Here is a 12,532-nt window from a genome sequence, read left to right as displayed (position 1 = left end):
CTGAAAGCAAATGTGGAAATTAACCAGTAAAAACTGTCCCACACCAGGCTGTAGCTCAAAGGATACATTTTACTCTGAATCTGAGTAACACCAGTGGCAGTTTTGCCCATCTTAAGACTGACTATACACTGAATAGTGCAAGAAAGCTGAATTAAGCAGTTCTTCTGTGTACAGACAGGTCATCGCTAATCGCCCTTGATGGGGACGATAAGGGAATTCTGCTTGGCTTATTAACACTGTGAAATAAGCTTTGTGACTTGAGTCTGGTTTGTCTCTTCCAAAGTTTCATCTGCAATGTCTGTAGGGCAGGGGAGAATATTTCTTGTTGTATAAATCAGTATAGGTAAAACAACTCATTAAGTCTATAAAAGTGCTTCCATGGGCAAAGTCTAAGAGAAGTGCCCAAAGTGCCTGTTTTTCGTTTGAGTTCCCTTAGTGTGTTCTCAGTCCTTATTTGGCCAAAGTATTATGGTTTGATTTTCTTGATGTTTGGACTAATATCTATTTACAAACCAGGGAAAATTAGAAGAGCTGACTCTAATACGGGATTTTCATCAGGCAAGTAAAACTAAGCAAGGCAAATGGAAAAGAGTTAGCATGAAGTTCTGCCGCAATTAAACACCCCCTTGTAAGACTGAAGCTGCACACCATAGGTGCTGTACTCTCAGAGCAAACTGGTGACAGCAGTTTGACTCGGTAGGAGAAAAAAGACCTTGTGGTGATGAGGGACACATCTGATGTAACTTTATACAAACGATGCAGACGTTCACATCTGAGCTAGGCCTATAAGCTCCATGTATAGTCAGCTAGAGATAGAGGCTTTTTCAGGACATGAACAGTTTGGCTTATTTTGAGTGTCTGTCTTAAGTGGAGGTGAAATGTGTCCGAGTATCAGTTCCCCTCTGTGAACTATAAGGGGAATGCTGGGTGATAGTGCAAGTATCTATGAGTGGTAAAATGCAACCCAATGTATGGGACAAATTCTGACATTTATTTCTTCCATCTTGAGCCATCCCAGTAGTTTCAGTCTGGCTGGACACCTGTTTATAATCTGGGGAATGGTGAGAGTTGCAGTCTTTACAAAATAACACTGATTACTGAATAATGTGTGCCAGCCTTTTGGGGCGAGGGCCATCTTTGTGCTTTGTGTTTATGCAGCCCCAAGCACAGCAGGGTCCTGCCCCAGGATGGACCTCCTGTATACCACCACAACGCGCATAATCGATAGTAGCAGACTTAATTAGAACTTTGATCAGTCTCTCTTCCTTCTAATTCATTGTGTTTTAAATCCCTGTGATGTCTAAATGAGGTTTGATAACAATTCTCTGTCTCTCATTTCCTCCTGTCCCACAGGAGCACATTTACAAGCTGATGAAGAGTGACAGCTACGCGCGCTTCCTCCGTTCAAATGCTTACCAGGACTTATTGCTGGCAAAGAAGAAGGTATCTGTTGGAAAGGACATGCTTGCATCTCTTTGCACGTCTTGATTCTCGTCTGCTGCTTGCTGCTAGTGTGCAAATGAAAATATTGTCTCTTCTTTTAAATTTTATTTATGAAAGCAATAAGAACTTTTGTTTTCCTCACCAGGGGCACAGGGTATGGCATCCGTATGCACAGCCTCAACATATGTTTTCGAGAAAATATGATGACCCACTATTAAAAAAAAAATGTGTTTGTCTTGCACAGCTGTTTCCCAAATGCAGTGCAGGCAATTAAAACTGCATTGCCTCTGCCTCATGACAAAGATGGTGTCTGGTACGAGAAGCAGAACCCATCAATCTATTAATTGCAAATTTCACCCCTTCTGGTTTTCACCTCCCCAGCCTCACCATGTGGTCTTCCCTTTGGATGCCTTACCTCTAGACTGCCCTGCAGTGATTTCCATTCTTCTCTTCTTCCTTTCACTTGCTCTTGGCACCCAAGAGATATTTCTTTTTCCTTGGAGACAAGAAATAATTGCAACCCATGCAGTAATCAAGACTTTCAGCCACATTTTTTCACGGGAGAACTGGGTTTGAGCTCTTTAGCTTTTCTGGTGCCCGCATGTGCTCTGCCAGCACTGCCTTTCTGCCAGGACCCCCAGTTCAGAGTAGCAGAGGAGCAGTCACCTAGGTTTGTGGCAGCTCCTACCCACGTGTCCGTCCTTTCTAAAGTCTGGGAGGTAAGCTGCTGCTCTCTGCATTGGTGGCTGTGTTCAAATGCTTCCTGCACCTCCTGACTTCCATAAATCTGCGTGTCCGAGTGTGCATGTGCATGCATGTACACCTGTATATGTCTCTCTTATGTTTGATTTCCAGGACCACTCATAAGCTGGCACCTGCAGCCTGAGTGTGGGGTTTTCCATCACCATCTTCCCTGCTGTTATTCTGCTGCATTCTCTGTGTGCTGCCAAATTACATTTCATTGGCACAATACGATGAAATCCCAATGATATTTTTGTCCTGATTGTCACTGTGTGTCCTAAAACCATGCGTATTGTGACAAAAAGAGACAAACCCCTCTGTTTGCTACGCCTGGGACTGCAGGCAGGTGGATTAGGGAAGGTAACGGAGGGCAGCAGTCAGCCCTGTATTTCAAAACGTCTGATTTGAGACAGCATAGAGCAGTGCTGCTTACATTTGAAAAGGTTAGACCTGACTTAGAGTTCAGAGGCTGTGGGGAAAGAAGGAAGTGCAAGGCAAAGTCTTCTGATGGTATAAAGCATAAAAACCTTTGCCTTCCTCTGCGCCTATAAGCTTACATTGTGCCATCCCCGTCCTCCCCCCAAATCTCTGTTGAACACGTGAGGGTTCACACGCTTCAAAGCAGGAGAGTTTTCTCCTCACAGCTGAGCCCATTCATACCAAAGGCTTTTTTTGCAGTCCTTGTCTACTGTCAGATCAAGCCCTGGATGTGTCAGCATGACATCCTCATCCCCCTGCAAAATGCCGGAGGAGCGGGACTTGGTGTCATGTTAACACAGCCATGAAAGTAAGAATCAAGTTTCATTTAGAAAGATCTGTGTGTGCACAAGTAAACATAGCAAAGCACAAAAAATGCAGTAGTAGATCGGTGTGGATGTGTTGTGCACCAACTTCACACGATGCAGGAGGGGACTGATGTTACTATAGAATCTGTCCAGCTCTTCACAATTGTGCTGCATTGTGTTGAGCAAGTGAACATTTCTGAAGCAGCATAGGTACAGAGAAGCTAACAGAAAGAACATGAAGTTTCTATACATTGAAGTACATGGTAAGATCTTTAGTGCCTTTGGTGTTTGTTTGAGAGGCATCTCTTTAAAGTTCTTGTAAATATCTGGAAAGGAGAAGGAAGGAAAGAGGAAACACAGCAGGCTGTCAGAGCCTGCAGGGGTGAAGGATTTTGTTTAGGGCCTACATACAAAGTCCTGGATTCACTGATGCAAGTAGTTATTCAGCGTAGTTGTTTAAGACTTGATGAGTACATCCCTCTGGGGCGTGAGTATGTCTTGCCCCACAAATATTATCCTAACACTGCCTGTATGCAACACCAATATGGCATAGCCTTAATTTTATTATTAAAAGTAAATTTATTGAAAGAACAGCATTGTGGACTTGGGCTAAAAGAGCTGCTCGCACAAAGCAAATGAATGTCTCTGTAGCTTGACATTCATGCACGAATATTTCATAGGTATGTTGGCATCAGCTTTTTCATAGGTATCAGTTTGCATCTATAGTCCTTTAGCTCCAGATCTGGGTTGTGGCAAGCTGCGAGGGCAGGACAAAGGAAAAGGTTGGCCGTGTGGCTAAAGCACAGGACCAGAAGCCACAGAATCCATGCACATCCCCTGGTTCGCCCACGTACTTTCTTGTGTGGTCTTGGGGAAAAGAAAGTTCAGCTTTGCTCTGCCTCATATTCTTTTCTCTGTCAAATGGGAAGAATAAGAGTGACCTGCTCAGTGGATACATTGCAAGCCACTAATGAATTAATGCCTCAAAAGATTCTTGACATTGTTGAGATGTGGAGTTTGGATGGCACTATAAGTTCTGCATCATACAATAACTGCACATGTGGGAGCTTCCACTCCCTGCTCTGGGAGTGTAGTAATGAAGGGAAGAGAAAGAGGAAAAGTTGTGGGTCAGGACTGAGATACAATGACAGAATTATGAGAAGGACCAGGGAGGATAAAAGGAACACATTGTTGACACCACTGATGCAAGACAGTGGAGGACATAGGCTGTGTGCAGACCAGGCATACATACTTTGTTATTCCATTTTATTTTATTTTTCCCCTTCGTTCTTCACAGTGTCGTTATTACAAACAACCACAATACCATTGGCCTCAGTCCTGCAGATTCATGGTGCTCAGCAGGGAGCATGAGATTGGCCTCCAGCACGGGCGTGATTGGAAGCAGCGTGCTGGAGAGGAGAAGAGCTGGGTGTAACTCCCTGCCTCACACAGAAGCCTTCCTCCCCTGCCAGGAGGGAGCTAAGGGGGATGAGGGAGGAAGGGCCGATAGCCTGGCCTGACCTGCACTTGCTGCCTCCATGCCAGCTTCCCCCTGCAGCAAGGCAGAAGGCACGGGGCTGCTGGAAGCAGCCAGCTCCACGGCCAAGGGCTGGACGGTGCCGAAATCCCCAGCCAACTCCTTGCCTTTTATTTGTGTATCTGAACATCATGCCCCACTTGCGCTGGCAAGCATCAAGCATCGCCCTGCTCCTGTTTCTGCTGATAGCACGCAATGCAGACTGCTTCACAGCAGGTAATAACCTCCGCACCGCCCCTGCCCTCCTCCCTGCTAGCCAGAGTGGTGGCTGAATGTCCTGAGATGGCAGCGAGCCTCGTGCAGGAACACGTGCCGTGACAAACCTCCTCACTCAGGCTGAGGAGTTTGGGCTGGGCAGATTGGCCCCAGAGCAGGGATTTATTCCCTGGGCAAAGAGCAGCGTAGGTTCGTTAGTGCGTCTTGGAAGGGGTGGAGGTGCACAGGGGCTTTGTTAATGGTGAAGGACCAGCCGGACACGTGCTCTGCAAGGTGCTTCAGGAGAGGGGAGACAGGGCACTAAGGGACACGGCTTAGTGATGGGACTCAGTAGATCAGGCTGACGGTTGGCCTTCATGATATTGAAGGTCTTTTCCAACTTGGATGATTCTCTGATTCTGTGAAAGGAGCAGAAAAGACCTCGAGCTGCTTTCTATTACTGTGCATGAAAGCAAGGTGAAGTGATGATGCTGGTGGGCATCTCCACATTAGCTACCAGCTTGAGCGGTGTAGCTGAGCTGTCACGGCTCCGGTGTTCCTATCAGCCTGGCACGGGGCAGCCTCCCGCAGGCAGGAGAGCATCCCAGAAGGGCTACAAAGTCACGGGAGTGAGCCCCATCGCACCAGGGGAAGCACAGGTTCGTATTTGCTTGGCTTGGTGTGTTACTTTCCTCACCAGCTGGCTCGGGTCCTGTGTTCATGAACACAGAGCAGATGCAAGCTGCTGTTCCAGCCATTTGGTAGCATTGTCCATGCCCTTCACTTCCTCACGTTGGACAGGCATAAATGGCTGCCTGAGAAGCTGGGGACCCGCTTCTGGCTTTCTCCTGAGCTGGTGTCAGGGAAGTGATTATCCTTCATTTTCGTGCAGCACCCCACTTCTGCAGTGCACGTTTTTCTCCTTCAAAAGCCAACAAAGGGAATCCTGGGAGGGAAGGAGGGATTTCTGCAGACCTGCAGTTCAGAAGACCAAGCTCTTAGATGCATTTTCTTACCCCTTTTCAAATCCCTGGCAAAAAAAAAAAAAAAAGTCTCAGCAGGGCAATGGCTAGGAGCTTCGTGCAGTGAGGAGCAGGCTGCATTTTCAGCACACGCTTTTCGAAGCACTGTTTTTATCCAGACCCTCTGTCCTGAGTGGTCTGTATTGTCCATTTAGCTTCCTACTGCAGATTCTGTCCCTTCCTCAGTCCCATCGGGGCACACATGGCCAGTTTGATTCAGCGACAGGACTTGGCTTGAATGTTATAAAGATGCTGAGCAATTTTCTCCTAATTACTTTTAGTAATCAGTGTCAGCTGGTTTTCATAAGATTTTCTACTTACGCTGCCCTGTGCCAGCAGAATCTGCACAAAGGAACTTAAAATCGGGATGGTTGGATAAATAATTAATCGTGGAAAAAGGAAAACTCAGAGGAGATGGTCAATAATTAGCGAATGGCTAATTAGCAAGATCTGTTTTTCTGCACCTTCCTGGGCTGAGATGTTTTCATCTACAGTGGGGGTGGGGGTTTCATATTTTGCCTAAATACTCATGTCCTTTGTCATTAGCTGATAGAGCTCGTTGGTGGGTTTGCTGGAGAGGATGTCCCCTTTCCTTTCTGCATCCACGAGGACTGCCTGACCTTGGCCATGCATGTGTTTCTCTGCCTGGGCACTTTGCAGTCGTGGTGTGCGCTTCTGCTAACGCTGCCATTGTGCTGCAGCTTCATCAGCCACTTCCTGCACTGGACCCAAGATGTGTTCACAGGGCTGAAAAACGTCTGACTCGGTCTCTTTTCCTCTTTTTTTTTTCTCTTTTTAGTTTATTTTTAAATTTCCTTCCCTGTGCTGGAGAGATGCAGGCAGGTAAAGCTGGGGAGCCTGCACCAGCACCCACACCCGGTGCCAGGAAATCTGCTCATGCCAGCTCATCACTCTGCAGCCAGCCAGCCTCAGCTGCTTTTTATTTTATTAGAAAATGTCACGCTTTGACTCAGAGCTGGATGCTATGGCGATGGGTTTTCCACACGTTCAGCTGGTCCCAGCCTGCCGTCCCCATGCCAAAGGTTTGGGGTTGGTGCAGCTTGTGCTTGCAGGCACTTCTGTGGAACACTTCAGTGCTCTGGGGCAATCCATGCCTGCTTCCCCACACATGTCCTCAGTTGTGGTAGGAAAACAGCCTCGGGTGTGGCCACCTGTGCTGGACAAGGTCTTGGCAGCCAGCAAGGTGCTTATCATCCTTGAAGACCACTGTCCTGCGTTACTGCTGGGTGGGAAACTGCATCACCTTGCTGGCAGCAAAAGCAAAACCACTGAATTTCAGCAGCAGGTGCAGGGATACAGCAAGGACTGGCTTCGTCAGCTTGCTCCCCTTTGTGCCCAGAGCACTCCGAAGCTCCACTTTAAAATACTGTTGGGCTAGATGCCTGTTTTCCAGCCTGCAGCAATGTGATGCTGCAGTATGCAAGTGCCTTGGTCTGCCTGGGAGCCTAGCAGAGGCTCTTCTGTCTACGTGTTTCTTTTCCTGGGTGAAATTGTGCTCTGGTGGCAGTGAGGGTATGTTACTGCCACCCCACCAGCCACAGAGCCTGCTTTGTCCCTTGACATGTGCCTTGGCTCTGTCCTCAGCATTGGCTGAAGTGATGTCTGCCACACAGAGCTGATGTCAGGTCCCCGTGGCCCCAGGACCAAGACATAGAGCAGCCTGGAAGTGACGCATCCACAGGGAAAGCAGAGCCTGATCGCAATAAGAGCATTGCTAAAAGTGGTTGCCCTCAGTGTTTCCTCTAGCTCCCTGGCAGAGGTCTCTGCGTGGGGCTCTTCCCAGGGGACCTCATTGCCCTCTTCTGCTGTCATGTGGTGAATTTTTAATGACTGCTGGCAGTACACATGAGCCAACAGGACAGCACATCCTGTGCCTGTGGTAGGGACCAGGCATCATTCCCCTTGTCGCTCCTTTCTCACACATCTCTACTTGCTTTGGTAGTCAGAGGCAAGGTGCAAGGAGCTGCCCCTCTCCTTTGGACCTACAGCTGCCATTTTAATATGTCGTCTTTGTTATAAAGCCCTCACCTGACATGTTTTAAATAGGTTTCTGGAAGTGGTGCTACAAGCCACACGTGTGAACTTTGGTCTCGAGTAAGCTCAGATTACTTCTGTCCCTACAGAAATGTTGTCCTAACTGTTAAATGTTTCAGTATGATTTAAAACTGTCTAATCAAGTCACTTAGCAGCTCTAAAAATCTGTCCTTGTAGCACCTCTAGCTTTCACTTTCAGTAACATTTCTGGGACACCGGAGCTGAAGTTGTGGCTTTCTCAAATGGCTCTAAGTAGGGAGACTGCTTGACTGTTTCTTCTGGTCTTGAAATGGCCTTCTGTTCTGGTCTTGTCTCTGGTGACCCGCCAGGCAGAATCAAGCCCACCTCTGCCTGGGCCTTCAGACCCATCTTGTGGATACCAGAGAGATGCTGTTAATTGCAGCTCTAATGAAGAAGAATCAAAAGGCTTTGCCTAGACTCACCAGCACAAGTTTTCATCCAATTTATCTGATATATTTCTGGCTTCCTTACATCTTCTCTACCTGTTTGTGCTCGAGTGCTTTCTCCTGGGGGTTGTTGCTGAACATCTGAAGCCATGGCAGATGTTGTGGTGGGTGGGCCCCTCTGAGGAGGAGCTCGAGTGCAGCACTTATTTCCAGTGCAGTGTCATGCACCATCAGTACTGTGGCTTTCCTTTAAAAGTAGTTCCTTATTCCCTTCACTGCAGTTTTACTTCTATCTTATCATCTCCGTTTCACTGACTCACCATATTCAAATAATTTTCTGTCTTGGAAATTGCCAATGCTCACAGTTTTCTGACTGCAATGAGCTTTTCTTCATGTTATTGAGTTTCTTCTCTTCTCCATAACTTTTTTTCTATTAGATATGCCAACAAACATGCCAATAAATTATTTAGTTCTTCCTTGTTAGCGACAATTAGATCTCCCTTGTGCCAAATGAATGAAGCACAGCAGTGAGCAACCTTCTCAGGGATACGTTAATAAAGCCATGATACATACGCTTGTCTTCCCACAGTGAAGTTGAATATCTTCTTGCATATCAATAGTCCTGTTCTCTAGATACAAAAATAGCAGTGCCCTAAATCTGTGTGTATCTTTCCATGGCCTTGCACAGACATACATATGCTGCCTTATGTTTTGAAGTAGCCAAATGTATTGGAAATCTGCTTCTATCCTCTGGATTAATAGAGGAATGTATAGGTTCCCTGGCAATGAGTTCAGCAGGATTTTCTTTCCAGCACTGTATTCACTCACACATTGCTTTTTAATGTTGTAAAAGTGACTGTGTGTTTTTTCATCTCTCTAAACAAGTAGATGGGAGCCTCCAATCAGCTGTTTGGCAGATGTTAACCAGAATCAGAGGTCCCAGCTCAAACAGCTACAGAAGGAAAATTCAATGAACAAGAAATCAATACCAATGGCTGTGAGACACGGCAATGCACAGACACTGTTTGAAGCGTTCAAAAAAAACTCACAGGAGAAAAGGTGACATTCTCCAAGAGTAGAAGTAGTGATGTCTCATTCTGTAAGGGGTTTTGGTTTCTTATGTTTGCTGCTGCAAACATTGATTACTGGTTTTTACATTTTTTTACAACTTTTTCCCCTTGCTGCTTCCTCGTATTTTGCTGCTGTTTTGAAAAAATGCATTTAAGCTGAAGGTTTTTTTTTCTGTATTTTTTTTCTCCCCACTTTTTTCCCCGTTAAGCCAGAGAATGAGCAAGGTCGTAGAACTTCTCTAGAAAAGTTCACTCGCAGCGTGGTAAGTTCCTTTTCTTTTCCCTCCTCTCTTTCCTCAGAACTTCATTTTTCATTGGGGGGAATGTGGACGCTTAACTTACTTCATCTTTTATTTTTGCAGATAGCATCTTTGCAGCTTCTCTTTTAGTACTGTAGCTCATCTAAATAGCAGCTCTGAAAAGCGGGGGTGGGAGCAGAATTCCATCATGATGCTCATTCTAGCTAATCATCATTGCAAAAGCAAATTGATTTTTGTCCTGAGTTAAATGGAAGGATGTCTTTTTGCTGCGTTCCCACTACAGTATTTGTCGTGGCTTTTCCTTGCACAGTGAAGTAGACGAGCATGGTTCCAGTAGCGCCATTGCAAAAGATCCATATAGACCTCCGTGCATGGTTCATGCTCCCTGTGTATATACACATACATAGCCACCCACAGCACTGCAGATGCTCCCTCCGCTGCCCACGCTGTCAGTGCTCACGTAAATAGTGATGGGCGATACCCTTTGACTACCACGGTAGTGACACCCAAAAAGGAGCGCAGTGACAGTGAGAAACGCGACACTGTTAAACCTCTTAGATAAGGGGACGGTAGGACCTCAAAGGCAGCAGACCAGCAGACAGGTGTCCTCTACTCTTGTCCTTCACCAGACTCCAACCTCCAGCCACTTGGGCAGTGAGGGAGCTGGTCCTGCTCTAGAAGGGTGCTACAGCATGGGGCATGTTGGGCACCACCAGGGCTCTGTGTTAGCCCTCAGAGCAGGACCCCAGGGATGGGCAAGATGCACTCCTCCCACTTGCTTTCAGGAATTCATCTCAGGGAGCAGATGAAAAAGGGGACAATGTTTGGTGCCTACTTCTGGTCCCAGCATGGTGTGTATGTTCTGGGGTGTGCCTGTCCTCCCTGGGGTATCCAGCAGTGCAGTAGTGCAGCTGGCTTGTTGGGGAGGGAAGACAGAGGCAGGGGAAGGGTGCAGGATGCAACAAGCTGTGTGCATGGGGTGGCAGAGAGCTAGCACTGAAGATATAGCAGCTGGGTCAGTGGGAAGTCACTCTAGCATTGCTCAGTATCAAGTACATTTTGACTTGATACAGCACATGGTTTTGGCATACTGCTTTGATGTTTGCGTATCGCCCATCATTAGTTGTAAGGTGGTACCAGGACAGCAGAGTCATCGTGGGGTTGATTCCTGTATATGCTACTGTACAGAACGATATTTTGTATAAAGGTCATAAACCTTGTCATGGAATTATAACAACTTTATAATGAAGGTATTAGACTGTGTATATACAGTACATATGCTTGCATTTGTGTGTGTGTATTTATATATGTTTATATATATATATACACACTATATATGCACAGTGTGTAAATCTAAAACATTTGTACATCCAGATAGAAAAGGGGAAACTGCACAGGTAAGTGTGAGCTTTCATATAGCAGATAAGCCTGGAGGGGTTCTTTCTGATGCTGCCATGCTAACTGCACAAGCAAAACAAATGCAGAGCTTTGTAGTATATCCACTGGCAGGCTTCCTGAGGAATGTATTTATATAGCTAATGCATATGCACACATTTAAAATATGTTGATACAAAATATATCACTATGCCCATCTGCATATTTACTACTTTCTAAGAGTTTTCCAGCAGAGGAGCAGACAAGATTTTTTTTTTTTCTAAACAAACTATGCAGAAATATTTACACTGAGTGGTAAATTCTGCTCCCAGATTCACCAAATAGAAGAGTAACTCTCACTTTACTAGGCTGGCTGAGTTTATAGCAACACTGCCAAGACCAGATTTTTCCCTTAAATTTGATTTGAAGGGCAACATGAAAGCCACAGTTTGGGAGGGCAGAATTATAATGTAAGTACCTGTAAAGGTAATTGTTGTAGATTGGTCTGCCCTCTAGTTAATTTTTGTCGTATTGGCTAGCATTCTGCAAACATTTTCTTTCAATTTTCTCAATACAGATGTAAATATCATCCTGTGATAACACGGTAGCCACAAGAACTAGGAACGATCTGGAATTTTTATACTTTGCATAATGGCGGTTTGTCACTACCATTAGATGAGAAAAAAGTTGCCCTGTTGGCATGTCATGATCTCCTCAGAGGCCACCATTACCAAAGCAGTAACTTTATCGCCTACTCAGGAGACCCAAATTAAGACAAAGTTAATTCTACATGCTCTAGTTCTCTGAAATGCACTGCAGTCCCTGGCTGCGCAGAAGTGAAGCAATTCGGTTCACATCAGGCAGGCTGAAGTTAAGCTTGAGGCTGGGCTGGGAGCCCTAAGCCTGTTTCACAAATAGAATAGGTCCGATTTCCTGTGGTGGCTGTCAGCAGAACACCCAAAACAGCTAGGGCTTGAATTCATTTGTCTTAAGAAGCCATCAGTGGGATGTGGTGGCTGCCAGGTTGGCTGCATTGTTAACTGCCCGTGCAACCGGGCCGCCTCCAGGCTGTGCGCAGTTTGGTACAGGGAGACCGTAGTAGGCCCCTGAGAAATTTCCAGATTTGACTGTGGTGTGTGACCCAGCACTTGGGGAAATGACTGAGCTGGGGTCACCAAAGACCTGGTTGTGCATGAGAGGTCCTGCACCTGGTGATGCTCGGTGCCTGGGCAAACGTGCGGCCTCCTGGGGCAGCTGCCGGCTGCCAGGCCCAGGCCTGAGGGGCTGCGCAGAACTGGCAGTCAAAATGTTACACAAAATTTGGGGTGGGATTTCAGAGTTCCGGGAACTTTGGTTCTGGATAAAAATGTAAACTTTCAGGTAGATTGAATTTGAACATCAGGATTTAAATGTGGATTTTGAGAATAAAATTTGAAGACAAATGCCATTTAGGAAAAGTGTCAGGAAATGATTAGTTGAGGAATAGCTCCCAGACACTTACAGTGGAAAGTGAAGTGTCCATGCTGTGTTTGTTCTTTCTGCACCACCTTGACAATTAGTAAGATTATAAGAATATTCAAAATAGGTTTTAAAATATGGAGCAAATTCTCTTCCATCGTCAATAAGTTGTTGTTTCCTGTGGC

The 12,532-nt window shown here is 46.0% G+C and overlaps 1 protein-coding gene across 10 annotated transcripts in view; it reads left to right on the top strand.

Moving 5' to 3' along the window:
* The window catches only part of RGS6 (regulator of G protein signaling 6), a 283,258-nt gene that overhangs the window by 249,145 nt on the left and 21,581 nt on the right, over window positions 1-12,532 (top strand). For 3 of the 10 annotated variants that reach the window (XM_040560596.1, XM_040560595.1, XM_040560597.1), the window contains 2 exons: window positions 1,354-1,443; window positions 9,465-10,742. In XM_040560596.1, the coding sequence (XP_040416530.1) occupies window positions 1,354-1,443; window positions 9,465-9,644 (270 nt within the window). In that variant the 3' untranslated portion in view covers window positions 9,645-10,742. Of the gene's footprint in view, window positions 1-1,353; window positions 1,444-9,464; window positions 10,748-12,532 lie in introns of those variants that run through there. The other 7 variants (XM_040560598.1, XM_040560599.1, XM_040560601.1 and 4 more) reach the window with 6 other exon arrangements.

Source organism: Cygnus olor, chromosome 5, assembly GCF_009769625.2.
Source record: "Cygnus olor isolate bCygOlo1 chromosome 5, bCygOlo1.pri.v2, whole genome shotgun sequence".
NCBI lineage: Eukaryota > Metazoa > Chordata > Aves > Anseriformes > Anatidae > Cygnus > Cygnus olor.
Note: the sequence above shows the minus strand (reverse complement) of the source record. Positions and strands in the feature narration are given on the sequence as shown.